General features: G+C 52.9%; 1 protein-coding gene across 6 annotated transcripts in view; it reads right to left on the reverse strand.

Annotated features, from left to right (window-relative positions):
* The window catches only part of OSBPL10 (oxysterol binding protein like 10), a 360,812-nt gene that overhangs the window by 20,410 nt on the left and 313,463 nt on the right, over positions 1 to 26,939 (reverse strand). For 5 of the 6 annotated variants that reach the window (XM_070777074.1, XM_070777078.1, XM_070777076.1 and 2 more), the window contains 4 exons: positions 22,270 to 22,747; positions 7,601 to 7,787; positions 5,437 to 5,619; positions 2,061 to 2,198 (listed from right to left, as the gene is read on the reverse strand). In XM_070777074.1, coding sequence (XP_070633175.1) covers positions 2,061 to 2,198; positions 5,437 to 5,619; positions 7,601 to 7,787; positions 22,270 to 22,747 — 986 coding nt within the window. Of the gene's footprint in view, positions 1 to 2,044; positions 2,199 to 5,436; positions 5,620 to 7,600; positions 7,788 to 22,269; positions 22,748 to 26,939 lie in introns of all 6 variants that reach the window. The other variant, XM_070777075.1, reaches the window with a different exon arrangement.

Raw genomic sequence — 26,939 nt, forward strand, 5'->3', positions numbered from 1 at the left:
CTCACCACCCCTCCCAGAGCCCACGGGGCCTGCACATCTGCCGCTTCAGGAGGAAACCCCATGAAATGACCAAAACAACAAAGAGGAGGCGGACGGCCTGTGTGGTTTCCGTCAAGAAAGATTAATTGGCCCCAAAAGAAAAAGCACCTTGAAACGGCAGGACAGGAGGCAAAAAGGAAGGTATTCGGATGAAAGGACAGGGAAGAGAGAAAACAAGGGCCTGAGTAGGAGGAACCTGCCCAAAGCAATGACTTTACAGCCAGCTAAAGGCACACAGCAGGCGGCAGCCCCATACACGCCAGCAGCCCCAGGAGACGACACCAGTCATACGCGGTACCAGTGAGGAAAAGCCGAGACTCCCGGCGGCGTGGGCCCGGCGCCAGCCTAGAGGAGCGCGCCGCACGGTAACCAGGCTGGGCTGGTCTGTACCCTTTAGGTGTCCTCAAGCCTGTTAGAGACGGACTGGTTTTTATACACCCTCTAGCAGGAGAAAGAATGGGGCTGGCTGTCATTTTACTTCTTCACGTGCAGCAGCCACAGGAGCCAAGCCGAGGAGTTGTCTCTGGGAGACTAGATCTAGCTCACGCTAGATCCTGCGGGATCCCGTGATGGCTACTTTGACGTGTCGACGTGACCGGCCCCGAGTTGTTTGTTTCTGAGCCTGAGAGTAAGGGTGTTTCTGGAGGAGGGTGGCATGTGGGTTGGTGGGTGGGGTGCGGTGGACACCCTGCCCCCGTGCGGGGGAGGGGATAGCCCCATCTCCCCCCGCCGGAGTAGAACCGGAGCGGGAGGAGGTGAGGATCGGCCTTCTCTGTCTTGCCTCACTCATCTGGACTTCTGCTCTTGAGCTGAGGTTCACACCATCAGCTCCCCGGGTCTCAGGCTTAGGACTGAATAAACCACTGGCTCCCCTGCAGTTCCAGCTTGCAACCCACAGATCTCATGGCTTTGCAGCCCCCACCATCTCATCATAGATCTACATGAGCTCCTTTCCCCTGTTGGTTCTGTGCTGTTTCTCTGGGGAACCCTGACTAATAGAGAGTCGCCTGCCCTGGGCAAGCCCTCCAGACCGGGACCCGCTCCCAGTGTCCCCCAGCAGGCTTTCTGTCTAAAGGAGCGGCCAACCGTGACGTCGACCCTCAGCCCACAGCCCTGGCTCCAGCCTCTGGGAGCTGGGCCCAGCCCACCTCATGGTCACCCTCGCTCCCTGCAGCCTTCCGGCTACTTGGGGCCATCCTTCCACGGAGTGCAAGGCAGACGCCGCCAGCGCCCAGACACGGAAAGTCCAGACAGACTGCCACTGGCTCTCAATGTCTAAACTTACAGATTCCTCGACACCAGCTGAGTATCTGATCTCTAATAGAAATTCTGATTTCTGGCTTCTCGTGAGAACTGGGGAATCGGCCTGTGATGGCCTGGAGGTGAGTAGCATCCACCCCTTCGGGTACAGACTGGGGTCTGTCTGGTCCCCACCGGCCTGTTTCTCTCATCGACTGTCTCAGACTCCTGACCACCTGCCTGAAAAACTGCGGCTCCTGCGCTTCTGTTGTTTCCAGTTCTGTTCTCAGGACGCTGCCCAGCTGCGCCACAAACAGCTGGGCACATGGTGCTCTGACCAGCAGGTGGGCCAGCAGGCTGGGGTGGTTTCCCCAGGATTCCTGGTGACCTGGGACAACCCTCCCCACCCCCCACCGGCCTCCCTCCAAGTCCAGTCCATCGGCCCCACGAGAGGCAAAGCTCTAAAAAGGTGCTTGTCATAGGAAGGTTCCAGCCTCCCCAGGGGAGGAGACGGGCTGGGCAGGCCTTTGCCCTTAACTCGCTATGGAAGACAGAGCAGCAGTCTGCGACCTCTGTGAAGCGCTACGTGCCCAGGGCCGCGGCCCGTGCGCGCCTCCCCACCCGCAAGGGCGCTCCTCTAACGGAAACCTGAGAGCGGCCGGCACTCAGGGCCCCCGCCGCGGCCGCCAAGCCCAGCCCTCCGCCGCCCTCCCTGCCAGTCCCACGGCGGAGACGGGGCAGCCCGCCCACCCCGCCGCCGGGTCACCTCCTGGATGAAGTACTTGGGCCGCCAGGGCGCGCGGAGGTTCTCTCGCTTCCGCTCCTCCGCCCGCTGCTTCTCCTCCAGCCGCCGCTTCTGCTCGGTGGCCGCCTCCATGTCCCCTAGGCGCAGGCACCGGGTCACCTCCCGCCAGAGGTTCCTGGGGGAACACGGGGGGCACAGTTAGCAGTCAGGCAGGGCCAGCGGCCCGAGGCTGCGGTCCCCGGGCCCCATCTGCACCCTACCCTGAATCCCCTCTCCCCTCCAGGCGGGCTCTGAGTGCCGGGGGCCAGTCTAGGGATGACGGGAGGAATCCTGCTGCTCCTACAGACAGAATCCACGCAGACCCTTCCACGCGCGGGTACCTTGTTTATAAGAGTTTACATTAACTCCTCACCACAGCACCCCAGTGACACAGACGCGATGTTAGGACCCCGTCCTAAAGCAGAGAAAAGACGACTCACACCCAGGGCAGCCACCTGCCGGAGGTCAGCAAGTTGATGGATGCAAACAGCGGCCGCTGCCGCAGGGGAAGCCCATACTAGGAGTTCAGACACCAGGATCCACCACCTGCCCGTGTCTACATGCAAAGTCAGACTCATTCATTCATCCGTTTACTGGAGAAGCCATCAGCTTCCCTCCTCAGGAAACACCTCCCTGCTAGTCCCACTCTGTGCTGGAGCTGAGTTGGGCGGGGACCCGCATTTAGGTGAAGGGTCACTTCCTCACTTTCTCATATCACAACCCGCCCAGATTGCGCACAAAGCAAACAGCAGACTTCTCCACAGCGAGCACCCCTCCCTGGCTTGGGGGTCACGGATGCCTCTGCAGCAGGCTGAGCACAGGTGCCCTGTTAGCTCCTAGGCCAGGGAGTCAGCAGTGGAGCGGCCAAGCCGTCTGAGACAGCAGCCTCCTGGGGAATCCAAGTCCAGGACGGGAGCTGGGCTCAGGCTGCAGAAGCCAGACTGCCCGCTTCTGCCCCGATCAGTGCCCACCCCACAAAGCACCAGGGACAGTGGTGTCCCGGCTCCCAGCGTACACAGGAGAAAGCTCTGGAGCGGGGCAGGAAGCCAGGTCCAACCAGGCTCCCAGCCCTTGCTCTTTCTACCGCACCCTGAGAGCTTAGAGGGGAAGAAGAGGTGGGCTCAAAGAGGAAAGGGGGGTGGGGAAGCAGACAGGTCGGACTGGTTGCTGCCTCAAACTCGCTTTTCCATTGCCCCCACCTTCAACGCACATCTCGTGCAGAGGCAATGACCAGGTGCCTGGACATCTACGGTGGGGGTGCTCCCAGGGCAGGACTTCCCCTGACAAGTCCCATCATAGGATACTGGCCTCAAAACTAGAGGGCAGAGAGCCCCCGTGGCTGGAGACGGGGTGGTGAGCAAGGAGCAGCCCCACGTCAAGGGCTCTGCCCATCCATTCACAGGCTCCACCCAGAGCCCCTTGGAGGGGCAAGGCCAGGGCCAAAACACAGGGCAGGAAAGCCTCCAGGGCTGGGAGGGTAGGAGAAGGTGAGCGTGAAAAGCAAAAAGGAAGCCCATGGAGCCCTCACGGAGAGCCGGGGGTGGTCAGCAGCAGCATGCAGGCCAGGCTCGGGGCATCGTGAGCACGCTGACGGGGGTGGCTGATGAAAAGCAGCTTCTCTTCCCACAATGGGGCAGGGGTTCCCTTCCATGGGGAAGGTGGGGGCCGGGCCCCTATGGAGCCAAGGCAACCGGGCAGTCCTTCACTTGGCCTCCGCAGGTGGGGCCTGGCTGGCGGGCATGTAAGTGGGCTCAGGTGCTCCGAACGGCAGGTGCCACACCTCTGGGCCATTCCCACCACGAGAAACAAGGTGGGCGGCTGGGTTTGCCGACGGCCCAGCTCCAGGTGCCAGGGAGTCCACGTGTGTGAGACAAGAAGCATCAACCCCCGCCCCCTCCCGTTCCACACTCCATCCCCCATCTGCTCTGCTCCAGGCAGAGGCCTGAGCTCCCCGCTTGAAGAGGCTTCCTAAGGACCAGCTAAGCCACGGACGTCCTTGGGAGCTCAGCTCAGGGAATCAGAGTTTAGTGCTCAACAGCCACGCCAGAAACAAGGGGGGCTGTGATAGGAACCGCAGGGCTCCTGACTGGGGGGCGGTGTCGTCGGAGGCCATGTGGACAGGGTACGCGTCCCATCACAGCTCACTGGGCTGGGTTCACGCCCTCCCTTCCGACACAGAGGCTACACTCTCATCAACGAGCACCAGGGGACGACTCCCAGCTCAAAGCCAGATTTCCAGGACACCGCAGCCCTCTTTCTAGTAAGCTCGGTGACAACGTATGATTTACACACACTGGGACCCCTGGCTCATTTCCACAAAATAAGCACTTTTCCAATTTGGCAGCAGACTTTTCTGGTCATGGCAAACCCTTTCACAGGATCATCTGTGATTTCATTTTAATCCCATGTCATCTTTCTACAGAGCAACATGCTTTTCAATAAGAGCAGGGGCCAGCAAACGTTCTCCTGTGACGGCCAGCGAGCCAACATTTCAGGCTTTGCAGGCCGTGTGATCTTGGTCACCACTGTTTCACTAGAATTGTCGCAAGACGGTGGCCGCAAACAGATGAACACGGTGGTGTTCCCACAAAATTGTACAAAAATCATTTACAAGGTGCGATCTGGCTTGCGGAACAAACTTGGCTGAACTCCTGGATTTAAAAATTTTAATGGCATATTTCCAGAAGATTCTGCTTCTATACTTGCATAAGCATCACGTTAAGTGGCTGCAGAATATTCACATGACAGAGTGGATTCTCCTTTACTCACTTAACCATTCTCCAAATCACTGAACTGTTAGACAGTTTGTTTGTTGTTTAATTAAAAAAAAAAATGCCCAAATTTCATTTTTAAAACCTTTTGTGAATTGAAGGAGTCTCCCTTAGATGAGATTCCCAGAAGCAGACTACAAGATAAAGGAGAAGTCACGAATGTAAAACTACTGGTCCCTGCAGCGAACCTGGCACCTTCCTGCACAAGTCACAGTGTCAACTTTATCACAGTTTCGCCAGCACAGAATTTTTTTAAATTATGTTGCTAATCTGTTAAGAAAAAAAAAAGTATCTCATTGCTTAATTGCATGGTTTTTTGATTACTAGCATCTCTCCGTACTTAACTTAGTGATTAAGTAACAGACCAGCAGAGCTGACAAATTCTCGTAAGACAGGCAGTAAAGTCCGGGCGGGCTGTCTTCACGTTCTACCCCAGGACTGCAGAACAATAAACTGAAAGTGACAACCGGTCTATTCCTAAGTGACAGCCAGAGGATAACTCAAGTTTCTAAAGGAATCAGAACATGATTCTGGCCCCGTCCCCTGAGACGTCCTCTCTGCCCCTTGGGTCATGTGCTGAGGACAGCTAAGCTTGGGCCCCACCTGGACTCCATGGGGCCCTGCTTCTCCAGGGGGCGGATCTTCTTGGGGTACACGGGCAGTGTGGTTGTGTCGATGACCTTGGTCTCCCCGTTGTTGTAGGTGAACTCCAGGGTCCCGTTCCACTCCCCGTGGGCTTTGCACACGATGGTGTTGGTGGGGTTGTGCTTCACTTCTGCTGTGACCCTGAATGAATGAAGAGGGCAGTGCACACACTTCTGTGAGATTATCAGAACACAGACTGACTTCAAAAGGTGTGCTCGCATGGAGACACTTTTTTTTTTTTATGGGGCTGCTCTTTTGCTCAAAGACTAGCTCTTAAAGTGTGATCTAACATCCTTGAGCAGATAAGGAAAACATCAATGGGCAAACAGGTAGATCTGAATAAAGTCTAAGGATGCAGCAATGTTAACTGCTTAGGTTTTTTTTTTAATTGAAGTCTACTTAATTTACAATGTGTATTAGTTTCAAGGAAACAGTGATTCATATAGTTACACACACATATATGAACACGGTATTTTTTCAGATTCTTTTCACTTACAGGTTTATAATAAGGTACTGAGTAGAGCTCCCTGTGCTATACAGGAGGTCCTTGTGATTTACCTGTTTTATATAAGGTATGTATCTGTTAATCCCAAAGTCCTAATTTATCCCCTCCTCAGTTTTCCCAGTTTGTTTTCAATTAATATCGTTTTACTGATTTTTGAAAATAAATTAGGCAGCTTAAAATTATACGTGCTTTATTGCTCTTTATTGTGAATTTAGTTGAATCCCATCGATTTCTTAGTTTTGATAAACACGCAAAGGTTTTACAAGATGTTATTATTGGGGTGGAAATCACCCCTCTTCCTCAAATAGCGTCTGACGGTGTACATTTGGGGACCTCTCTGGCGGTCCAGTGGTTAAAATTCCCCACTCCCACTGCAGGGTGGTGGGTTCGACCTTGGTGGAACCAGGGTCGCCAGTCAGGGAACTAGATCCTGCATGCTGTGGGGTGCAGCCATAAAATTTTTTTAGTAATAATAGTGTACTATTGAGTACACTATAACTACTCTTAGGTTCATAAGAGCCTCAGGAGAACTTTTCAATCACTAAACGAGGGCGACTCCCTGCGGCCTGGTTTATGAGGGTCTAGGTGGAGGTGTGTGGCCTCTCGCCTCACCCACCCAGCCCGGGGACTCGGGCTCAGCTCTCGGCCAAGGCAGAGCCCACTCCCTCTCCCTAGGAGCCTGCTGCAGGCAGAATAACACAGCAGGAATGGGAGGTGGAGGACCCTCTTTTCCTCTTTTCATCCACACTCCGGATGAATGTGGAGTTTCTGAACACAGGCCTGGAAGCGTTCCCCCTGAACCTGGACACAGCTGGGGGCCCAGGGCGCACCCAGAATCCTCTGGTGGATCCTGTGGGAAGGGTGTCTGTGCTGTGCTGGTAACGCTTTAACAGCGGGCTCGCCACGAGGGAAACACCCAGTTTGCAGCCCTTCTGTGAGTTTCTTCCCTGCCCCAACCTTGGTGGATTCTCAAGCCATCAGGCAGGATGAGGGACCGCAGAGCTGGGGAGAAACGCACACAATCGGCTCTTAGGAGCCAGTGTGTCCAGCTCCAAAATGGCCAGGAGGGCATCCACTTCCTGGGGGACAGTCCAACACCCCTAGGTGAACACCACCCAGGACAACTTTCCAAAAGAAAGGTATAAGAAAGTCTCCTTTGCTTATCCAGTGATCTGCTCCAAAGGGGGAGAACCTTATAACCAGAACCATGGAAACGAGGTGAAGCTCCGCTCCAAGCCCTCTCCTTCCTCTTCTTAAGGCATGCTTCCTAGCTTCCCAAAGGAGAGAAACAGTGCTGCTCTCAAAGACACAGGATTCAGGATGTTGCATGGAGCCCATGGACCAACTGTATCGGAACAGGTCAGGCGGAGGCCTGGGGAGCGAGAGGTGACAGTGACCCCAGAAGCCCTCTGATCTCTGCTCTGTGTTCCGCCAGCACCTCACCAGACTGGGAAGGGTTCAGAACTGCCCCAGGAGACCTGTCATCTGAAAAAGATCCCTTAACTGGATTTTGATTATCAATGCATCTTCCGGCTGGAACCCAGGCTTCTGATGGAGAGAAGTGGCCTGGGGCCTCGTGATCAGACGGACACGGGCCCGGCCCCGGCGGCCGCCTACCTGTGGACCTTGCCCCCGTAGAAAGGCTTCGTGTGGAAGATGACGGTGGCCGAGTAGCCGGTCTTGGCGCAGGTGATGCTGACTTTCCCTCCGAGCTCCACCCACGGGAGGGTGAGGATGGACCGGGCATAGGCGCTGGGCAGGGTGAACACGTACTCCTCCCCGTGCTCCAGGAGCCGCAGCACGCCTGGGGGAAGACGGCGTGTCGGGCTCGCCCGCCACGGAAGGGCGGCTGGCGAAACCCAGTGCGACCCTGCGGGATTTCGTGCCCCCCCCCCGCCCCCCAGTTGCTCATCGGCAAGACTCCAGCCTCCCCGACCTCCCCGGAGGTCCGAAGGGCAAACCCGCACAGCTGCTAACCAAGACAGGGGCAGCGCTGCTGCTGACTGCAGCCGGGACCTGGGAACCTGCGCGCCCACCGACGGAGGAATGGACTGCGGAGATGCGGCCCAGGCACCCAGGGGAATATCAGCCAGAAAAAGAGTGAAACCGAGCCATTCATAGAGATGTGGACAGACCTAGTCTGTCGTATACAGTGAAGTCAGTCAGAAAGAGAAAAACAAATACCACATATTAACACGTATACACGGAATCTGGAAACAGCGCAGACGGACCTAGCTCCAGGGCAGGAACAGAGACACTGACGTACAGAGTAGACGTGTGGAGCTGCACACAGCCTCCTTGTCAGCAGCCCCACCCCTGAACTACTGAACTCCTCACCCCATCCTGCCGGGTTGGGACACACAGTTTGGAGGCCAGGAGCCCACCGTGTCCTCGAAAAGCAACAAAGCTGTTCTCTTCTACTTCACCCAAAACTTGGCCTCTGATTTGATTTGGCACCAGGGCATAGAAGCTGAGCTTGCAGCATCACCAGGACCAGAAGGTGCAAAGATGAGAAACCAAGCCTGCTCCCGCCAAGGACGTCACGCCTCCGCCTCTGCCGAGGTCAGCTGCCTACCTGCCAGCCCTGTGTGTGCCCTGCCTCTACTGCACGCCAGGCACCAGGAACACACGTGAACAAGACAGACTCATTCTCTGCCCTCAAGAAGGTGAAGAGAAAGGTGGGTGAGACTGAGGTGCCAGCAAAGCCACAACTGTGATGAGGAGGGACGGGGAGGAGCTGACCTGGCAGGAGAGACTCCCCTGGGGAAGGGACGCAGGAGCTGGGCTAAGGGCTGAGCTGGGGAGGAGGCTGGGGGAGAGTATCAGGTTGAGGAAGGCATGTGCAAAGGCCCCGTGGTGGGAAGCAGCCAGGTGAGCACGGGGTCGGGGGGAGAAGGGGGCTGAGAAAAGGCCCCTGGGGGAGAAAGGGAGGCGGTGGGCAGAGGTGTGGAGGCTGCTCGGTCTACAGGAGCCAGACTGCACCTTTAAACTTCTAAAAGCCTGTTGACGAGTTCTGCCTTTGTCCTGAGGGCAACAGAGACAAGCTCAAAGGTTCTCAGGAAGTTAGAAATCAGAGCCGAAGCCACTGTCACCGCCCAGGGGAGTCTGCCCTGGAAGCCGAGCACCAGACTTGGAGAGCGCTGATCCTCTTGCGACAGTGCAAACGATACAGGGTTCTCTCTTTTTCTGGGGAAAAGAATGATAGTTTGCACCAAGTTTTCAAAGGCCACTGTGAGCACCGCTGCACGCACCATCTCCCCGGGGCTGCTAGACAGCAGGTGCGTCAGCGTCCAGCTCCTGCCTGCTGGGCACCCCCACGGAGGGCCAGCACCTCCCTGCCCGGCAGAGGCCTGGGAACCAGCAAGATGGGCTCCCTGAGGTTCGCTCTGTGTGAGAGCCTTCCCGGCCTTCCACCCCACCCTGGGGCTCTGCTTTCTGTAGAAATGCCCTCCTGGCTCCACTCCTGTCCATGCTGGCCTGGCACTGGGCAAGGGCACCAAGAGCCTCAGGAAAGCCAGTGTGTGCTTTAGCCGGATCCATGCAACCAGAAGCATCAGTGATGTCCCCTCCCTGGGCCTCTGGTTCCTCTACCGGGAAGAATAAGGAGGCTCAATGTGCCCTGGGGACCCTGCCTGGCTCCAGGGCCTTCACAACTACTCACTGAGCATTCCTCAGTGAGAGTGAAGAAATGAAAACTCAGCTGGCACTTCCCTCTGAGGCTAGATAAGCATCTAAATCAACAGGCCTAGGTGCCACTCAGCCATGAAAAGAATAAAGTCACATTTTCAGCAACATGGATAAAACTAGAGATGAGTACACTATGTGAAGTAGGTCAAGCAGAGACAAATGCCACAATGTACCGCTTACATGTGGGTCTAAAACACGACACAGATGAGCTTATCTACGAAACACTCTGCTATTTACCTTACATGCAGAACACATCGTGCAAAACGCCAGACTGGATGGACCACAAGCTGGAATCAAGATTTCCGGGAGAAATATCAACAATCTCAGATGACACCACTCTAAAGGCAGAAAGCAAAGAGGAACTAAAGAGCCTCTTGATGAGGGTGAAAGAGGAGAGTGAAAAAGTTGGCTTAAAGCTCAACATTCAGAAAACGAAGATCATGGCATCCGGTCCCATCACTTCATGGGAAATAGATGGGGAAACAGTGGAAACAGTGTCAGACTTTATTTTTCTGGGCTCCAAAATCACTGCAGATGGTGACTGCAGCCATGAAATTAAAAGACGCTTACTCCTTGGAAGGAAAGTTATGACCAACCTAGATAGCATATTCAAAAGCAGAGACATTACTTTGCCAACAAAGGTTCGTCTAGTCAAGGCTATGGTTTTTCCTGTGGTCATGTATGGATGTGAGAGTTGGACTGTGAAGAAGGCTGAGTGCCGAAGAATTGATGCTTTTGAACTGTGGTGTTGGAGAAGACTCTTGAGAGTCCCTTGGACTTCGAGGAGATCCAACCAGTCCATTCTGAAGGAGATCAGCCCTGGGATTTCTTTGGAAGGAATGATGCTAAAACTGAAACTCCAGTACTTTGGCCACCTCCTTCCAAGAGTTGACTCATTGGAAAAGACTGTGATGCTGGGAGGGATTGGGGGCAGGAGGAGAAGGGGACGACAGAGGATGAGATGGCTGGATGGCATCACTGACTCGATGGACGTGAGTCTGAGTGAAATTCGGGAGTTGGTGATGGACAGGGAGGCCTGGCGTGCTGCGATTCATGGGGTCGCAAAGAGTCAGACACGACTGAGCGACTGATCTGATCTGATCTGATGATTTTTCCAGTAGTCATGTACAGATGTGAGAGTTGGACCATAAAGAAGTTTGAGTGCTGAAAAACTGATACTTTTGAATTGTGGTGCTGGAGAAGACTCTCAAGAGCCCCTTGGACTTCAAGGAGATCAAACCAGTCCATCCTAAAGGAAATCAACCCTGAATATTCATTGGAAGGACTGATGCTGAAGTTGAAGATCCAATACTTTGGCCACCTGATGAGAAGAGCTGACTCATTGGAAAAGACCCTGATGCTGGGAAAGATTGAAGGCAAGAGGAGAAGGGGACGACAGAGGATGAGATGGTTGGATGGCATCACCGACTCATTGGACGTGAATTTGAGCAAACTCCAGGAGATGGTGAAGGATAGGGAAGCCTGGTGTGCTGCAGTCCATGGGATCCCAAAGAATTGGACAGAACTTAGTGACTGAACAACAGCAACAGCAGCAAGACATAAGAAGACTCACAGATGTGGAGAACAGAATTGTGGTCGCCAAGGGAGAGGAAGCTAAGGGAGGGGTGGATTGGGAGGCTGGGGTTAGTGGATGCAAACTATTATATACAGGATGGATAAACAGCAGGTCCTACTGTAGAGCACAGGCAACTATATCCAGCATCCTGTGATGAACCGTAATGGAAAAGAATATGAAAAAGAATGTGTGTGTATGCATATATGTAACTGAGTCACTTTGCCGTACAGCCAACAAATTAAAATAAAAACATCAACCAACCAATCACGCTAGAGTCTGCCCAGCAGAGAGACACTGTGGGTGTGTCTGTGTCCCTTTCAGCCCCCGGGAGCTCGCCAGGAGAGTCTGAAGATACAGAGGGGTCACAAGTGCTGAGTTTCCAAAGCCCACATAAAGATGTCCTGGAGGAGTCATTCAATTTACTCTTGAAAACTCCCTGAATTGCCCATGAGCCACAGTTGATGGAACAAACCAGGCTTGTCCAGAACCCTCACCCTCACCCCGGGTGAAGTCCTGCCAAGTCAGACCTGCCGACACAGGCAGTCAGCAGGCTGTGTAGCCCAGGGAATAGCTGCGTGTATGGGTGGAGGGGGTCACAGTCTCTCCCAGTGGGGCAGGATGCTCACGTGCAGGCACCTGGAGAAGTGAAGATCCCTGAGAAAAGCAGGCTCATGGGTCACTCAGGATCACAGGGACAGGACTGAGGGGCAGAGGTTGCAGCAACATGGAAATCTCTCCCTCTCGCTCTCTTATGTTACTTGAATCCCTGTAACATAAATGCCCATGCAACACGGCTCCACTCCACCAGACACACCGAAATCCAGAGCACACTGATCTCTGCACCATCTTAAGTACAGCATCTTCCCCAAAGCCAAGCCTCAGGCCTCTCTCTCCTCACTGTCCCTCCTCCCACAGCCGAGATGCCCCAGGTGACCCCTGGGGCCCTGTCCTAAGATGCAGGCGAGGGTGGACCTGACCCTTGTCTCTTCTCACGGCTCCTGCTCAGGACCCTGTGGAAGTACGGGCACGCCTGAGTTGCTTTCATTTTCAAGGCTACTTGCGTCCTTCCTAGAATTAAGCTGCTAAAGATAGAGAGGCAGGCGGCAAGTTTCAGCTCATGCTGAACAGACCTGACACCAACATCAAGAGGGACCGGAAGTGGAAGCTGGGGAGAATGAGGCCCCCGCTGACTCCCCCGTGCCCCAGTTCTGCTCAGAAGCCTCGAGGTCTCAGGGCCTACGGCAGTGAGGAGGGGCCCCGAGACCAGGAGGAGGAAGCTGTAGGTGCCTCTGTCACCTGCCTTCAAGGGCCCAGAGAAGGCGGCTCTCTGTCCCCCATCCCTGCCCTCCTCACTGACGGACTACGTGGCAGTCCAATCCTCCCAGAGGCTCAGGTGTCCCCGAGAGCACCACCCCACCCCTGCCGTCCACACTGGCCTCCTCTGTGGTCAGCCCTCCCAGCCCACTAGCACGTCCCGCGGTGGCCTCTGCAGAGCAGGAGCGTGCGGCAGCCGTGAGCGCCACGTGCTGGGTCTTCCTGGTCTTCACGAGTGTAAACTTGGTGAGCTAAGGTCAAACAAGTGACTGTTTCTTTAGAATGCATTTACCTGGAACATATGCCTGGAGATGGTTAGATAGCATCACCAATTCAATGGACATGAACTTGGGCAAACTTGGAGAGATAGGGAAGGACAGGGAAGCCTGGTGTGCTTCCCTGGGGTGCAGTCCATGGGGTCACAAAGAGTCAGAAGCAACTAAACAACAACATATGTCACCATTTTTTAAAAAAAGTCTTAGATGAGACCTTCCCAGGTGGCTCAGGGGGTAAAGACTCTGCCTGCAGTGCAGGAGACATGGGTCCAATCCCTGGGTCAGAAAGATCCTCTAGAGTAGGAAATGGCAACCTGCCACAGTATTCTTGCCTGGAGAATCACACGGACGATGAGCCTGCAGTCGGAGGCCACGGGGTCGCAAAGAATCCAGCATGACCGAGCACAGATGAGACCTGAGGTCAGCGATCCCCAACATTTTTGGCCACACCAGGGACCAGTTTCGTGGAAGAAACTCTTCCACGGACGGGGGCTGGGGTGGTGGTCTGGGGATGCTTCAAGCACACTGCATTTACCGAGCACCTTATTTCTATCGTCACATCATCTCCATCGCAGGTTATCAGGCGTTAGATCCTAGAGGCTGGGGACCCCTGCATCATTCCAAGTCCTCCGTCCTTCACCAGCCTGGTGACCTTAACTCCTCTGCCCCTCAGCTGATGCAGGGGTAACGGCACCCACGCCTCACCGGGATGTGAAAAGGTGACCCCTGAAATTCAGCTAAGAGCACACAGCTACGCCTCCAGGATCCTGATCACTCCCCACTCTCTGGACAGGTGAATTCTTAGCAGTGATTCTTCCACTCGGGAATGAAGAGGAACTCAAAAAGTCAGGTGATGGGTGATGGGTGATGCTCATGGGGGAAGGGAGCCAGGTGGGAGGCAGCCTCCACCCGCCCAAACCAAGGTGAAATTTCCCTCAAGTCCACTGAAATCAGAGGAGCGAGCCCCAGAGCAAGGCTGACTTACTGCACTGCTGAGACCACCTTCCTGGGCTCTTTTCTGAAAACCCATAAATGTGTTCTCATTCATTAAATCACCAGCAATTATGCCTTCTCAACACTCTGTTTTCAAGACTGCGTACAAAAATCTGTCCTTAATGATGAATAAAAGACTATATTAAAACTAGACTTGCAAACGGGCTCACAAATGAAAGCTCCTCTTTAATTGGCCTAAGAGCTGACAGAAGCTGAAAAACAGCAAATAATCCAGCCTTCCGGGCCATGGCTGGTCCTCAAGCTGGGAGGTTTCTGCTTTAAATCCCACCAATTGATTCATCAATAAATATAAGGCCAATAATGAAGACTTTGAAACTGACATATCTAAAATAATTTTGAAGAACCAAAATATTCCAACAGGACGTTGATGCTGGAAAGAAAGCACAGAAGCATGGACAGTGACTCCAGGGGACTAGGCTGCAGGCTCTGTGCTGCCAGCCTTCATGGGCAAACCTGTCCCGGCCTGTCCCCACGGACCTGTGTACTGGGCGCTGGTCTGGAGTTCTGGGGGGCAGGGGTTTCCAGACCAGCTGGATGAGCTGTGTCCCCAGCAATCCGCTGGGTGCCAAGCAGAGGGACCTGTGCCCCTCTTCACAGAGCGATGTCACCTCGGGGAGCTGAACAGTGTCAGCGCTGAGGGACCATTCAGGGAGGTCTCTGAGGAGCAACTAGGAAAGGCAAGGCACGATGAAGCCCTTGAAAATGGCATTTTATCACAGCCAAACACGCCGCCACCTAAGGCAACCATTTAATGCTTCCCTGGGGCTTCCCTACTGGGCCAGTGGCTAGGACTCCATGCTCCCAGTGCAGGGGGCCCGGGTTCGATCCCTGGTCAGGGAACTAGATCCCACATGCTGCAACAAAGATCCAACACAGCAAAATAAATTTAAAAAAATAAGATTAGCACAGGTAGTTAAGTACAAAATTTCAAGTCGACCCATCTAATTTTTAGAATGAAGGGCTGAAAAATGTCACTTCAAGCCCAACCAACACATTCAGAGAATGTTCCAGATCAGTGCAAAGAAGGCAGTGAGGCAAAGAGAAACAACCCACCTCCCCCAGCACCACCCACCCACAACCCACCCCCCAAAGGAGCCTTGAGCACAATAACCAGAATCTTGGAAGTTTGGTATTCTTAGAAGCATTTTCCTGATGGGTGAGACTGACTAAGGGGGAAACTGGGTCTTGTTCTGATGGGCAGGGTCAAGCTCAGTCAATCTTTAATCCAATTTTCTGTTGATGGAAGGGGCTGCGTTCCCTCCCTGTTATTCGCCCTGAGGCCACTATGGTGGAGGTAATGAAGATAATGGCGACCTCCTTCAAAAGGTCCAGTGTGCACTGCCACACTCAGTGACCCTGATCCTGCAGCAGGCCACTGCTGACCCATGCCTCCACCAGAGACTCCTGGACACTCACAGGCAAGTCTGGGTCAGTCTCCTGTGGGGTCGCTGCTCCTTTCTCCTGGGTCCTGGTGGGCACAGGGTTCTTTCTGTTTGTGCCCTCCAAGAGTCTGTTTCCCCAGTCCTGGGTACAGGTCATGGTGGAGAGGTCTGACAAAACGTGGTCCACTGGAGAAGGGAATGGCAAACCACTTCAGTATTCTTGCCTTGAGAACCCCAAGAACAGTATGAAAAGGCAAAATGATAGGATACTGAAAGAGGAACTCCCCAGGTTGGTAGGTGCCCAACATGCTACTGGAGATCAGTGGAGAAATAACTCCAGAAAGAATGAAGGGATGGAGCCAAAGCAAAAACAACACCCAGTTGTGGATGTGACTGGTGATGGAAGTAAAGTCCGATGCTGTAAAGATCAATATTGCGTAGGAACCTGGAATGTTGCATCCATGAATCAAGGCAAATTGGAAGTGGTGAAACAGGAGATGGCAAGAGTGAACATCGATATTCTAGGAATCAGCGAATGAAGATGGACTGGAATGGGTGAATTTAACTCAGATGACAACTATATATACTACTGTGGGCAGGAATCCCTTAGAGGAAATGGAGTAGCCATCATGGTCAATAACGAGTCTGAAATGCAGTTCTTGGATGCAATCTCAAAAACGACAGAATGATCTCTGTTTGTTTCCAAGGCAAACCATTCAACATCACAGTAATCCAAGTCTATGTTCCAACCAGTAATGCTGAAGAAGCTGAAGCTGAATGGTTCTATGAAGACCTACAAGACCTTCTAGAACTAACACCCAAAAAAGAGGTCCTTTTCATTATAGGAGACTGGAATGCAAGAGTAGGAAGTCAAGAAACGCCTGGAGCAACAGGCAAATTTGGCCTTGGAATACGGAATAAAGCAGGGCAAAGGCTAACAGAGTTTTGCCAGGAGAACACACTGGTCATAGCAAACACCCTCTTCCAACAACACAAGAGAAGACACTACACATGGACATCACCAGATGGTCAATACCAAAATCAGACTGATTGTATTCTTTGCAGCCAAAGATGGAGAAGCTCTATATAGTCAGCAAAAACAAGACTGGGAGCTGGCTGTGGCTCAGATCATGAACTCCTTATTGCCAAATTCAGACTTAAATTGAAGGAAGTAGGGAAAACCACTAGACCATTCAGGTATGACCTAAATTAAATCCCTTATGATTATACAGTGGAAATGACAAATAAATTCAAGGGATTAGATCTGATAGACAGAGTGCCTGAAGAACTATGGATTGAGGTTCATGACATTGTACAGGAGGCAGTGATCAAGACCATCCCCATGAAAAAGAAATGCAAAAAAGTAAAATGGCTGTCTGAGGAGGCCTTACAAATAGCTGTGAAAAGAAGAGAAGTGAAAAGCAAAGGAGAAAAGGAAAGATATACCCAACTGAATGCAGAGTTCCAAAGAATAGCAAGGAGAGATAAGAAAGCCTTCCTCTGATCAATGCAAAGAAATAGAGGAAAACAATAGAATGGGAAAGACTAGAGATCTCTTCAAGAAAACTAGACACACCAAGGGAACCTTTCATGCAAAGATGGGCACAATAAAGGACAGAAATGGTATGGACCTAACAGAAGCAGAAGATATTAAGAAGAGGTGGCAAGAATACACAGAAGAACTGTATAAAAAAGATCTTCATGACCCAGATAATCATAATGGTGTGATCACTCACCTAGAGCCAGACATCCTGGAATGTGAGGTCAAGTGGGCCTTAGGAAGCATCACTACGAACAAAGCTAGTGGAGGTGATGGAATTCCAGTTGAGCTATTTCAAATCCTAAAAGATGCTGCTGTGAAAGTGCTGCACTCAATATGCCAGGAAATTTGGAAAACTCAGCAGTGGCCACAGGACTGGAAAAGGTCAGTTTTCATTCCAATCCCAAAGAAAGGCAATGCCAAAGAATGCTCAAACTACCGCACAATTGCACTCATCTCACATGCTAGTAATGCTTAAAATTCTCCAAGCAAGGCTTCAGCAATATGTGAACCGTGAACTTCCAGATGTTCAAGCTGGTTTTAGAAAAGGCAGAGGAACCGAGAACAAATTGTCAACATCCTTTGGATCATTGAAAAAGCAAGAGAGTTCCAGAAAAACATCTACTTCTGCTTTATTGACTATGCCAAAGCCTTTGACTGTGTGGATCACAACAAACTGTGGAAAATTCTGAAGGAGAAGGGAATACCAGACCACCTGACCTGCCTCCTGAGAAATCTGTATGCAGATCAAGAAACAACAGTTAAAACTGGACACGGAACAACAGACTGGTTATGAATTGGGAAAGGAGTATGTCAAGGGTGTATATTGTCACCCTGATTATTAACTTACATGCAAGTACATCATGAGAAATGCTGGACTTGAGGAACCACAAGCTGGAATCAAGATTGCCAGGAGAAATATCAAAAACCTTAGATATGCAGATGATACTACGCTTATGGCAGAAAGTGAAAAACTAAAGAGCCTCTTGATGAAAGGCAAACAGGAGAGTGAAAAAGTTGGCTTAAAACTCAACATTCAGAAAACTAAGATCATGGCATCCAGTCCCATCATTTCATGGCAAATAGATGGGGAAACAGTGGAAACAGTGACAGACATTGGTCTTTTTGGGCTCCAAAATCACTGCAGATGGTGACTGCAGCCATGAAATTCAAAGACACTTGCTCCTTGGAAGAAAAATTATAAGCAACTTAAACAGCTTATTAAAAAGCAGAGACATTACCTTGCCAACAAAGGTCCATCTAGTCAAAGCTATGGTTTTTCCAGTAGTCATGTATGGATGTGAGAGTTGGACTATAAAGAAAGCAGAACGCCAAAGAATTGATACTTTTGAACTGTGGTGTTGGAGAAGACTCTTGAGAGTCCCTTGGACTGCAAGGAGATCCAACCAGTCCATCCTAAAGGAAATCAGTCCTGAATATTCATTGGAAGGACTGATGCTGAAGCTGAAACTCCAATACTTTGGCCACCTGATGCAAAGAACTGACTCATTGGAAAAGACCGTGCTGCTGGGAAAGATTGAAGGTGGAAGGAGAAGGGGACGACAGAGGATGAGATGGCTGGATGGCATCACCGACTGGATGGACATGAGTTTGAGTAAACTCCGGGAGTTGGTGATGGACAGGGAGGCCTGGCGTGCTGCGATTCATGGGGTCTCAAAGAGTCGGACACAACTGAGCGACTGAACTGAACTGAGAAGCATTTTCTGTGAAAAGTCAAGAAAAACGGTGGGTTACAGAGCCCACCCTTAATTAATATGAAAGAAAGGGAGATGGAGCTACTGAAAGGACTGAGACAGACTGAAAGCCCCACAAGAATGAGAGGCAAGCCTCCCGGGCCTGTCCAGGCAGGAGTGCACGGGGTGGGGTCCCCAGGGGGCCTCGCAGAGTCTCTCCAGACTCTTCCTTCTCTTTTAGCACTCCACTGAGATGTCTGAAGGAGAATTTTCATGCACAGAGGAAAAACGAGAGCAGAAAATCCCAGCTCTGCTCGAGATGCTACAGCAAGGGCGTGACACGATTTCCAGCACACATCATTAAGAGCTTTGTCCCGGGTGTGCAAGGTGAATGAAGGCCGCTGCCCCTACCAGCTGCCCGTTAAGGAACGGGGGAGCCCAGACCCTGAACGTCAGAGGCCAACCCTACACTCAGCAGACGTGAGTCTCCAGGTCCTAAGTGACACGTTTTAAACTCATCTGGGACCTCCCCACAGAACCCCAGCATGCAGAGTCACCGTCTGCTCAAGTCGTCCCTCGAATATCTAAACCCTAACAGAACCCACCTGGACCCCTGCGCACTCCTCCTTCCAAACCAGCACCCCTTCCAGTCTTCCTCACCTCAGCAAAGGGCTCTTCCATCCTTCTAAGCTGCTCAGGCCAAAAGCCTGGTGTCATCTGCCTCTCACAGCTCACATCTGAGCCCCAGATGCATCTGATGAGGGGTTAATGTTCCAAACAGACAAAGAACTCACACATCTCGACATTAAAAAGCCAAACAACTGACAACGAGGTAGAGGATCTGAAGAGACACACAGCAGTCTGCACAGCCGCTTAACGGCCAAGAGGCGCATGAGCAGATGCTCCATGTCTCAAATCAACAGGGAGAGGCAGATCAAAACCACAGTGAGACGTCACCTCACACCTGTCAGGACGGCCATCGTGAAAAAGATAAGAGATAAGAAATGCCGGTGGGGGTGTGGAGAAAAGGGAACCCTTGTTCACTGGTGCTGGGAACATCACCTGGTGCAGCCACCATGGAGAACAGTATAGAGGCTCCCCCAAAGCTAAGGAGAGCACCACCGCACGATCCGGCAATCACACTTCCAGGCATTTACCCAAAGAAAACGAAAATACCGATTGGAAGAGATACACACCCCTGTGCTCATAAGCAGCAGCATCTACAATAACCAAGGTATGGAAGCAACGTAAGTGCCCACCAACAGACAAACGGATCAAGAAACTGTGGTATAAATACACAATGAAACAGTAATGATGAAAACCAATGAAATTTTGCCGTTTGTGACGAAAGGGATAGACCTAGACGGTATTATACTACATGAAATAAGTCAGACAGAGAAAGATAAACACTGTATGATATACTTATAGGTGGAATCTAAAAAAAAAAATGAACAAAGCGAATGAACAAACATAACACAGCAGAAACACAGATTCAGAGAACAAACAGGCGGCTGCCAGAGGGGAGGAAAGAAATAGATGGGGGAGATCGGGAGGGACCGACTTGCAGCTGAAAAATAAATGAATGAGTCATGGGTATGAAGTGTAGAGTGCTGGGAAGAGCATCGACAATTATGCAGCATTTTAGGTGGCACTAGGGTTGAGGAATCCCAGGAGACACGAGAGACACGGGTTCGATCCCTGGGGCGGGAAGATCCCCTGGAGGAGGGCGTGGCAACCCCCTCCAGTATTCTCGCCTGGAAAACGCCATGGACAGAGGAGCCTGGTGGGCTACAGTCCGTGGGGTCACAAAGAGTCGGACACGACTGCATGACTGAGCACGCACAGAAACAAAGCAAAAAGGCTCGGCATCGCCTTCTGCTCACACCCCACGTCTGATCGCTCCACTTATTCACCCAGGTTCCCGCCCCATGTCACCACCCCACCATCTCTGCCCTGGCCCAAGCCACCACCATCTCCTGCCTGGATTCTCATCATAGTCTCCTGACTGGTCTCCTTGTGCCCCTTTCTCCTCTTATGGCCTAGCGGCAACAAGCAACTGGAACAATCTTGCTAAAATGCAAGTCAGTTCACGGAATCTTCTACTCAAAGCCCACATCTTCGCAGCTCACTTAGCATCAGTGACAGCGAATACCCCAGGGGATGGCCCCCAGGCTCCCACATTTCCTGGCCACAGTTACCTCTCTGACCTTATCTTCTCCCCCTCTCTCCCTCCCTTCTCCAGGCACACAACTTCCCATCTCAGTCCAGCATGCAGGGACCCCCTGCCCCTGGTCCCCAGGGCCTCTTTCTTTGTCAGACACACTTAGCAGGCCATTTACAAGGCCTGTTCTTCATCATCCCCTGGGGTCCTTCATCACCCCTGGGGTCCTTCATCACCCCCTGAGGTCCTTCACCACCCCCTGGGGTCCTTCATCACCCCTGAGGTCCTTCACCACCCCCTGGGGTCCTTCATCACCCCTGAGGTCCTTCACCGCCCCCTGGGGTCCTTCACCACCCCCCCTGGGGTCCTTCATCACCCCCTGGGGTCCTTCATCACCCCCTGGGGTCTTCGCCCAGTTGCCTCCTTCTTAGTGAGGTCTATCCAGCTGCCACTCCAGCCCGTCCTCTAGCTCCACCACCCGGTCCCCACCATTCCCAGGTCCACCTTCCCTGCTTTATTTTTCTCTCTAGCACTTAACACCTTCTAAAGCACCCACCACTGTACTTCCCCAGCAGAAGAGAGCTTCATGAGGACACGTTTTCTTCCGAGTGTTTTGTTCACTCAAGTATTCATGGCTCCCAAGACAATGGCTGGCATATATTAGGTGCTCAATAAAAGCCTGTTAAGTCAATGGGAGGTACTCTAATCTTCTAGAATTCTGGAAGGGCTTCTGAGGAGCCATGTATACCCTGAACCCGAAAGCCAAATTTTGTGTTGGATTTTTTTTCTCTTTTCTGAGAGTCTGTGGCCAGATTTTCAAAGGGACTGATGACTAAAAGGGAGTTGAAGAAACACTTACATAGGCACCTGAATTTAACAAGGATTATTAAAGTTTTTCTCCAACAATAAACTGCATTCATAGCTATCCACTAAGAGGGGAATGTGTGATCCACGCATGGTCTGATTACACTGGGTTCTTGATTCAGAATTGCAAGCCCAGCATCCAGAGATTTGTCTTGAGAATCATTTATGAGCAGATAATGAACAGGCAGCTCTATGATGCTCAGGGCATCGCTGGTGGCTCAGAAGGTAAACAATCTGCCTGCCATGCAGGAGACCTGGTTTCGATCCCTGGGTCGGGAAGATCCTCCGGAGAAAGGAATGGCAACCCATTCCAGTATTCTTGCCTGAAGAATTGAATGGATAGAGGAGCCTGGTGGGCTACAGTCCATGGGAGTCACAAAGAGTCGGACACGACTGAGCAACTATGTTGTTTGTGAGCCAGAACACCGATGAGCATGAGTAAAGATGTGTTTTCATAGATTTGAAGCCAACTTTAATATTCATACGGAGCTGGAAATAAAAGGATCTGTTTGGTGGCCCACACATGAGGAGAAGGTGAAGAAGCCAGCCTAAGAGGCAAAGAGCCGCATCCTGCTTCCTGCATCACCTCGGCCCCACGGGCAAAGGGCCAGGACCTGGTCCCCAAGGTCAAGCCCCATCCCTAGTTCCCGCCCGTCCACTTACCCCCAGCTCTGTGATGAAGTGAAAAGAAAGGAGTCCACACGCACACCCTCAAGCACCCATCATGTACACAAATGTCCCTCCATCAGAGCCCAGCTCCACCCCTCAGCACGGCTTACCTTCCCCGATCATCGAGACCCCCACGGACATGCCCATGAACTTGCTTTTGGTCCACACGTGAGTGTTGACACACAGTCTCTTCTCCTTGCACTCACAGTAGAAGCAGGAGATGGGCGGATGGTGAGACACCTGCTCGGCCACAAACCGCAGCTTGTAGTTCTTGGAAGAGTCGTCGGCCATCGGGTGTTCATGGCCCGCGGGGGCGGGGGGGGCAGTCCTCCGGGCCTTGACCTTATCCTTAGGAACCTCCCAGGAGCAGTGGAACGTCTCGCCAATGATGGGGTTGTAGGGCTTCTTGGCCAGGGCGCCCTTGCGGCCCTCGTGGAAGGCGGTGAGGTAATACTCCACGAAGCCGATGACCCGGTCCTGGGGCGTGGCCCCCGCCGCGACGGCCAGCAGCAGGTCGGGGTGCGCCAGGAAGTCCGCATACATCTCCAGCAAGGACCGCTTCTCCAGAATGAACGTGGGGAGCACCACCTGCGCCCGGAGGAGGCAAGGTCAGACAGCGAGCCCTGCGGTTACCGGTGAAAGCTGGGGCTGCCACCCCCTAGGCACAGTCCCCAGGGCCGGCGCCAAGGCCAGTTCCTTGGATGTGCGCACGCGTGACACGTCAGATGGCAGAATGTCTGAGGAACTGGAAACGGCTGCAGTGGCGCCCGTGATGCCCACCCAGCTTCGTGGGCGAGACCGTCCTGAGCTGTCTTCCACTCTGCTCACCTGGGCTGAAACCACAGCCTCTGTGTCTCCCTCCACGGCCAGAGCCTTGCTAACACGCAGCCCTTGGTCCACACCCAGCTCTCCACATTTAGAGACGTGAAGAAAACAGCTCCAAAGGGCTCTTTTGTATTCTTCCTGCCATCGGGCACTGCCAAGGGCAATGCTCGGTGTGTCCCCACAAACCCGGATCCCGGGGCTCAGGGCTGCCATGTCAGAGGGGGTCCAGATAGACCACCACCCACGGAGAGAATCTGTTTGGAAATGGCTATAGCAAGAGCAGTACAGAAACCCTACCAGGATTGGGACAGAAAATGAGTACAGAAAGGGCCTTGGCCCATGTCTCTGGAGGCAAGGCCAGCTAGCAGCAGTGTTCACAGGGCTACCACGCACAGGAGGGGCCGTGGGTGGAGGCTGCTCCGTGGGCTGGGTCAGGAGAAATGAGCTATGAAGAAACAGACTGGGCTGACAGCAAAAGCTTCTGGTAAACTGCCTGGCAGAGGGGCCGTCCCCTCGCTGTGTCACTGGCCCATGACTGAGGACAGGGAGGAGCCTGGAGCGTCCACCAGGGGCTACGGCACTCCTCATTGGTCCAGCGTGGATCTGAGTGATCCCTCCTGTGCCATCACCCGAACGCCCAGAACCCAGGGATTAGGCCACCTACAGCAGCTGAGGGACTTTCTGGGACACAGGTAGCCCCTCACCACGCCGACCTGCTAGCACCCCTCAGTGAGCTCACTACAAGGCGGCTGTGGGCCAGTAACCACACCCGCTCGGCTGCAAGACAAGCCTGTGCTGACGTGGAACGCCATCTCACTCGGCTCCTCCTCTCCTAGGGTCACCGGGTTTCGAAGCCAGAAGACCAGTCCTGACCCCTGAACTGCCCGGGTGAGGGGAGGGGCTGGCCAAGGTCGCACGCTGGCTTCTGCTCCTCCCTGTGTGGCTGAGTCTGTCCTTCTGCCACATCCGTGGTGCCAGGCCATTCGAAAGCGTCACCAACTGGGAATATCACACACAGCCCTGTGACTGGGTCCCCAGCTCGGCCCTCACTGGGACCGTTCCTCTAGAAAGATGGAGACACAGTGGAAGCAAGGTATCCTGAGAGACAGGCGGACACAAGAGAGACAGGCAGACATGAGACAGCCAGGCGGACATAAGAGAGACAGGCGAGGCAGACACAAGAGAGACAGGCAGACATGAGACAGACAGGTGGACATGAGACAGCCAGGCGGACACGAGACAGCCAGGCAGGTACAAGACAGCCAGGCAGGCACGAGACAGACAGGCGGACACAAGAGAGACAGGCGGACACAAGACAGGTGGGCACAAGACAGACAGGCGGACACGATAGAGACAGGCGGACACGAGAGAGACAGGCGGACACGAGAGACAGGCGGGCATGAGACAGGCAGGCAGACACGAGAGACAGGCGGACATGAGACAGACAGGTGGGCACGAGAGAGGCGAGGCAGACACTAGAGAGACAGGCGGACACGAGACAGCCAGGCGGACACGAGCCAGCCAGCCTCGAGAACAGCAAAGCACAGATACCTCAGAATAAGCTAGGGAAAGGCCAGCCCACCGGGAAGGAGAGGCCGGTATCCTTCTTAATGTTTTTCTATCTTTCTCTTGAAAACGAGAGGACAACGCAGCTGTGACAAGTCAAAGGAGCCAGACGCAGAATGAACACATGACTCAGCCCACAGGCCACAGGAAGACCCCATGTTCAACACGTCTCTCTTGGCGACAGAAGTGTCTTTACATTTCTTATGAGTATCTTTCTGCTTCCTTTTTCTAATAAACTGCAAGAAGAAACATCTAAACCACAACCCTACAAACTAACGGAAATCTTCTCATTTTCTTCTGAGCCACAGCCTGACAGATTTGAGCAGCTCGGTGCCCGAGGACTCGAGCTGACCAGGAAAAACACATTCCAGCTCAGAGTGGCCTTCAGACCCCACTGATCTCACCTCCTACGGCTCTGGGTGGGAGGAGGTCAAGTTCAGCCTCCTTCCCCACACTCTGTGGGGGCCCGACTATGTCTCTTATGTCCTCCCCCAACAGAGCCACTCGAGGTCCCCGCAGGAACGCCTCCCACACAGGCTGTGCAGGTTGGGAGCTGTGGATTTAAACAGCCTTTGAACTCCCCCTCCTTCCAGCCAATAAAGTTAAATTAATTTAAAAAGTAAAGAAAGGGACTTCCCTGGTGGTCCAGTGGTTAAGACTCTGCACTCCCAATGCAGGGGGGTTGGGGTGATCCCTGGTCAGGGAACTAGATCACACGTGCATAACTAAAGATTCTGAGTGTTGCAACTAAGAGCCAGCACAGCTAAATACATAAACATTTTCAAAAAGAAAAGAAGCTTCCAGGGTCCCCATCTCCAGACCCTCCCACACCTCTCCACTCCTGTTCTCCCACCCAGGCAAGGGGTTCTCTGCTGGGGACGGCTGTTGGGCACTGAGCCACACTGAGGCCTCCAGCCCAATGGACGGAGCTGCACATGAAGGGGGTCCCCCGGCCTGGGTCCTCTTCCCCGCCCCCCATGGGACGAGGTGTCTCCATCAACCATTCCACCTCTGGGACCCAAGACTGAACACGAAGGCAAAGAATCATGCAGATGTTTCTGCTCTCCTGGGAAAAGGGCTAGAGTTTAAGACATTTCCTCCAAGCTAGCATTTCTGAACTCAGAAGCTGAAGGATTAAGACAAATTAAATTGGGACTTGCCTGGTGGTCCAGTGGCCAAGACTCTACACTCCCAATGCAGGGGGAACTAGATCCCACATGCACAACTAAAGACCCGCTGTGCCACAACTGAGACCGGGTACAGCCAAATAAACACATACGTAAACAAATGTTTTTTTAAAAAATGAAATAAATGGAAAAAAGAACGCCACTCAGAATCCCCAGCTGCAGATCATTAAAGCCCAAAAGCCTCTTCGTGATGCTGTGGTCAGCCCTCTGCTCTCACAGGTGAGGGACAGACAGGGGAGGAGGCAGGGAAGGTGTGTGGAGGGAACCGCAGGGCCCCCGACTGCTCCCCAAGTTGGGTCCATCACCCCGACACCACGATTCTATGCTTCTGCCCAATGAGAGCATCTTCTTTCCCTCAGTGACAAACGAGGTGAGCGTTCACTGGACGTCAGAATGGATGGCTGGGCCACACCTTCTCCTGTCCCTGATTACGGCCGAGGGGGGTCAGGAAGCGGCCCAGGGGAAAGGGTGGGATGAGAGCCCCACCTTCCAGTCCATTTTACTCTTTCCAGGATGACAAGGCAATCCACCAGCCCCAAACTGTCATTAATATGCAGAAGGGCATCTGCTTTCCAACACAGGGGACTTGGGTTCAACCCCTGGTCTAGGAACAAAGAGCCCATCTTCTGCGGAGCAACTGAACCCATGAGCCATAACTAGAGGAGCCCACACACCTCAACAGAGACCCAGCACAGCCGGAAGAACAAAACCAAACCTGGCATTAACATGCAGAGGGGAGGGAGCCGTTGGTGACTAAGAACGGACACTTCCGGTGCCCCGTTTCTGGAAAAGCACAGCTGACCCTCCCTAACCCACCCTCCTTTCCAGCTGTCACGCCCACTTCTTATCCATGCCACAGCTGGACTCGTCTTTCTAAACTCTCTGCAAGAGACAAAGGCCAGGGTGTCCCTCACTTTCTCCAGTCTCACATTATCCCTCATTTTCTGCCTCCAGCCTTCCCCTCACAAATGTGCATGCACACACACACACACACACGTTCAGTCCTGTCTCTTTTGCCTGCCCTCCCTCCTGCCTTGTCTAAATGAGAAACAGCTCAAGGGTAACCTCCTCTAGGAGATCGTTCCTCACAGCCCCCGCTTCCAGGCGAACCCACCCACCGGCTCCTTGACTGTAACCATCAGACACCCCCTTTGTAGCATCTCCAGGGCTCTCTTGCTTTGATCAATGCTAAACAGAGCCTT

The sequence above is a fragment of the Bos indicus genome, chromosome 22 (genome assembly GCF_029378745.1).
Source record: "Bos indicus isolate NIAB-ARS_2022 breed Sahiwal x Tharparkar chromosome 22, NIAB-ARS_B.indTharparkar_mat_pri_1.0, whole genome shotgun sequence".
NCBI classification, from domain to species: Eukaryota; Metazoa; Chordata; class Mammalia; order Artiodactyla; family Bovidae; genus Bos; species Bos indicus.